At 36.5% G+C, this 4934-nt stretch overlaps 1 protein-coding gene across 2 annotated transcripts in view; it reads left to right on the top strand.

Annotated features, from left to right (window-relative positions):
- jmjd1ca (jumonji domain containing 1Ca) overlaps positions 1-4934 on the top strand; it is a 90221-nt gene that overhangs the window by 62884 nt on the left and 22403 nt on the right. For both annotated transcript variants that reach the window (XM_016274374.1, XM_016274373.1), the window contains exon 4: positions 3207-3312. In XM_016274374.1, coding sequence (XP_016129860.1) covers positions 3207-3312 — 106 coding nt within the window. The remainder of the gene's footprint in view (positions 1-3206; positions 3313-4934) is intronic.

Below are 4934 nucleotides of genomic sequence, written 5' to 3'. Positions count from 1 at the left end.
GAGTGGGGCTTGAGGAAGTGACGTCGCCTGCGTCTGCGCAGTGCGACCTGATGCAGCCCCTGAAGTGAGACACAGGAAACAGAAATACTGCAAAATAATAATAATAACGCTACTAAACGAGACGAAATAACGTTATAACATTTAGTTTCATTTTGCTCAATGAAAATGAAGAGACATTTTAGCATAGTTTTTATTTTGTAAACCACATTTAGTCTCGTTTTTATTCGTCAACAATATTGCATTATACATTTAATTATAGTCATCGTCATATGACCAGCATTTAAGTTGCGTCTTGTCTCGTTTTCGTCACGTGATAAAGGTTTGTTGACGACGATATTTAGTCATAATTTTCGTTGACGAAAGCAACACTAGTCTGAAGTAATGAATTTAGGTAAAGGGGTACAGAGCCAGTGGTGGTTTTGTAGGCAAACATTAATGCCTTGAATTTTATGCGAGCAGCTATTGGTACCCAGTGCTAACTGATAAACAGATGTGTGACGTGCATTCTTTTCGGTTCATTAAAAATTAATCTTGCTGCCGCGTTCTGGATTAATTGTAAAGGTTTGATAGAACTGGTTGGAAGACCTGCCAAGAGAGCATTGTAATAGTCCAGCCTGGACAGAATAAGAACTTGAACAAGGAGTTGTGAAGCATGTTCCGAAAGAAAGGGCCTGATCTTCTTGATGTTGAATAAAGCAAATCTTCAGGACCGGGAAGTTTTAGCAATGTTGTCTGAGAAAGTCAGCTGATCATCAATCATAACTCCAAGGTTTCTGGCTGTTTTTGAAGGAGTTATGGTTGATGTGCCTAACTGGATGGTTAAATTGTGATGAAACAATGGGTTTGATGGAACCACAAGCAGTTCTGTCTTGGCAAGGTTGAGTTGAAGGTGATGGTCCTTCATCCAGCAAGAAATGTCTGTTAGACAAGCTGAGATGCGAGCAGCTATCGTCGGATCATCAAGTTGGAATGAGAGGTAGAGTTGATTGTCATTAGCATAGCAGTGATATGAAAAGCCATGTTTCTGAATGACAGAACCTAGTGATGCCATGTAGACAGAGAAGAGAAGTGGTCCAAGAACTGAGCCCTGAGGTACCCCAGTAGTTATATGTTGTGACTTGGACACCTGACCTCTCCAAGATATCTTGAAGGACCTGTCTGAGAGATAAGACTCAAACCACTGGAGTGTGGTTCCTGAGATGCCCTATGCCAATAGGGTTGACAGGAGGATCTGGTGGTTAACCGTGTCAAAAGCAGCGGAGAGATCCAGCTAGATAATTATTGAAGATTTGGAATCCGCTCTTGCCAGTCTTAGGGCTTCAACAACTGAGAGCAAGGCAATCTCGGTTGAATGTCCACTACTGAAACCAGACTGGTTGCTGTCGAGGAGGTTGTTCTGTGTGAGAAAGGCAGAGACTTGGTTGAACACAGCTCGTTCAAGTTTTTTTGCAATGAAAGGAAGAAGGGAAACCGGTCTGTAGTTCTCTAAAAGAGATGGGTTAAGGATGGGTTTCTTAAGTAGTGGGGTTATACGAGCCTGTCTAAATGCTGAGGGAAAAACACCAGTGTGAAGCGATGTGTTAATGATGTGAGTGAGTGCAGGTACAACTGCAGGAGAATTTAAAACCAATTTGAAGTTTGACAGTGAAAGTTGCAATGTCCTAAAAGATTCTTGCAAAATATGTATAGCATGGTCCAAGGAACCAATGGACCAAATGACATAGAAACAGTATCTACAAACTTAATATATTATCTGCCACTGATTCCATCCTTATCAAGGTAATCCAGATAAATGAAAAATAATGCTGTTATAGGCCGATACCACGGGTGCATATGGTATGGTGTGCATCTCTAAAATCAAGAGCAGTTTCTTTAACACATTGGTAAGTGTGTCATGCTGGATAAGCATCAGCACAATCTGATAACATCATTTGTTTCTTTAGTTTGGCTATTTCTGTCAATTGGAAGTCACAGTTCACAGTATTGCTGTGAAAGATTTGTCTTCCCTGAACCTGAGCCTCTGTACGTGTGTGTGTGTGTGTGTGTGTGTGTGTGTGTGAGAGAGAGAGAGAGAGAGAGAGAGATATTTTAATGAATATATTTTATAATTATAATACATTATTTTAATAATTAATGATAAATAATAAATGCAATAAAATAATGATATATTTTATAATAAATGCTATTACTCATTGATAATTTTGAATAATATATAAATATATAGAATAGATTAAATTAAATATAAATATATTCATATAATATATTTAATTACTGACCGTTTTAATGATTAATAATAAATCATTATTATATATATTATATAACATATTACTTATTGATATTATTAATTAATATATAATGTATTAATTTGTAACAATAATTTTCTTTTTCTTATACATTCACATACATTCAGCAGCTATTGTCACAAACAAAAAACGGACTTAATCAAGAGCACAAGATAAACTTGAATTCTGAGGGGGAAAACGTAAAATGTAAATGCGAGGCGAGTAGAGAGCGTTTATGTGTGGGAGTGTTTACAGGTGTGGTGTCAGACGTGGTGTGTCAGGACTCGTGATCTCTGAAGCGTACTGGATGGAAGTGACAGAAAGAGAGAGATGTGTGATGTAATATTTATTGGAAATGATATGTAGCCTCTGTGTTTCCTGTGTTCATTCGCTGTGTGTGTGTGTGTGTGTGTGTGTGTGTGTGTGTGTAACAGGCAGAGGTTTTGGGAGTTCAGCTGCAGTTCGGCTTAAATATCCATCGCACACTACCATTATGTAATTTCCAGTCTTGAGTGTGTGTACAGTGAGGAGGTGTGTCTGTTGTGTGCATGGATGAGTAATGCCATGTGTAATACTGTGTGTGTGTGTGTGTGTGTGTGTGAGAGAGCGCTGTCTCTCTCTGACGTCCCTCCCTCATCTGAAGCTGCCTGGTATGCAACTGTTGCTTTCCTTCATCTTTACATGGATGAGTAATGCCATGTGTAATACTGTGTGTGTGTGTGTGTGTGTGAGAGAGCGCTGTCTCTCTCTGACGTCCCTCCCTCATCTGAAGCTGCCTGGTATGCAACTGTTGCTTTCCTTCATCTTTTTCATCTTTGCTTTTGGAGCCTTCGGTGTGATCATAACAGATAAAATTTTTAGCACTCCTCAAAAAAGGAAGGAAAACCAGAACTTGTCTCAAACTATGTTGTTTTGCTGTTAAAGGATGAAGTGGATGGTGGAAATCCAGCTGTGAGAGATGATCCGTCTCTGCAGGAACAGGTCCAGGCCTGGCTCAAACAAAACCAATTCCAGAACATTCTTCAGAAAGGTATTCTAGCCTACATTCTCTCTGCTTTCATTCTTCAGAGGAAAGACCTTTGTAATGCTGATCTGTGTGAGGATCCTGTGATTTGGTTTGTTTGTGGTATCTGTTCTGTTCATTTGCGTTTGATAAGGATATTTGAGAAAATCTGATCAACTCGGAGTTGACTGTTTGAAGCCTGACTGTCAAACAATTTTGCTCAGTATATTCTTTCTGTTTGAGTACACTACACACAGAGGATTTTGCATATTCAGTATCTTCATTCGCGCTCAGCATTCATGTTTGATTGGTTTCAAATAAAGCTATAAGCCACAAGAGGCCATTACTTGATTTTCTCTGTCACAACACAAGGCAGAGAAATGTGTTAAAAATACTACTGCAGAACGTTACAAGATACTACTGTTTAAAAGTTCACATTTATTATCAAAAATAAACAATTATTCTGCCAAGTTCATTAGCCCAACACTAGATGCCAAAACGCACAATAAAAAGTTTTATGTTAATCACAGTTTCTGTCCTAACCAGCCACAACAGTTATACACAACAAATAACAGAGGATTCTACTTTAGAAATGGTTTCAATTTCTGTGACTGTGATTGTGGCTGGGAACAAGAACATATAAACTGTGTCTAATCACAGTGATAATCTCAAATGCTGATTATGTGCTTTGTATAATCTTAAAGGGGTTAAACTGTAGTTAGATTATCATTGTGCATGACTGAAATAACCATATTGAATGTGACCATTTATAATTTACCTTGGATCTTGAAAATAATGAAAACAAGAATGTTCAAACTGTGATATCCAAATGAACAGAGAGTGTTGGGAAACAAAGTTACTCTATTTAAAATGTAATAAACAGTGTAACTATTTAAATAATTTTTTTAAAGTAATGTAACTAATTACATTTCATTTTTGATTACATTTCTAAACTTCTAACAAACATTTTTAACTGTAAATAATTTTCAACAGGCAGGGTGAACTTTACAGTAGTAATTTTTAGGGATGCTCCGATCCGCCTTTTTCGCCTCCGATACCGATTCCGATACCTAGGGTTCGGTATTGGCTGATACCAATCCGATACCAGTGAAGTTTTTTTCCCTCATTTAAATAAATGTAGAATTTATATATCTCTGTGTGTGGAACTGATAATCATTCTTTCACAATCTACTAGATACAGACTACTTCATTATAAAGAAAAATAAAATAAACAAATATGAAAAAATATAGGCCTATGTATATTTATAATCTATGACAAAAATTTATCATAAACTAGGTTAGTGGATAATTCGGCAGCAAAGCTATTCTAGAAAAATCAGTGCACAATAATTTTAGAAATCCCAAAATTTTGTGACAAAACTATATTTTGTGGGGAACAAATAAAAGTGTTGCACTAAATATGGTCAAATGTTACACATTGCTATTTGTATTATTATAAAATCCATTCATTAAAAACATTCATGAATATATTTATATATAAGTATATACTATAAAATTAAAATACATTTCTTTTAAATGTATAGCATATTTTTTAATAAGACAACAACATATCATACGATAGGACAAAACAAATACAGTGCAGCACGAACTGTTTTTATACAGTCAACCCTCAACGGTTATATATATAT

The sequence above is a fragment of the Sinocyclocheilus grahami genome, unplaced genomic scaffold, assembly GCF_001515645.1.
Source record: "Sinocyclocheilus grahami isolate Dianchi unplaced genomic scaffold, SAMN03320097.WGS_v1.1 scaffold86.1, whole genome shotgun sequence".
NCBI classification, from domain to species: domain Eukaryota; kingdom Metazoa; phylum Chordata; class Actinopteri; order Cypriniformes; family Cyprinidae; genus Sinocyclocheilus; species Sinocyclocheilus grahami.
Note: the sequence above shows the minus strand (reverse complement) of the source record. Positions and strands in the feature narration are given on the sequence as shown.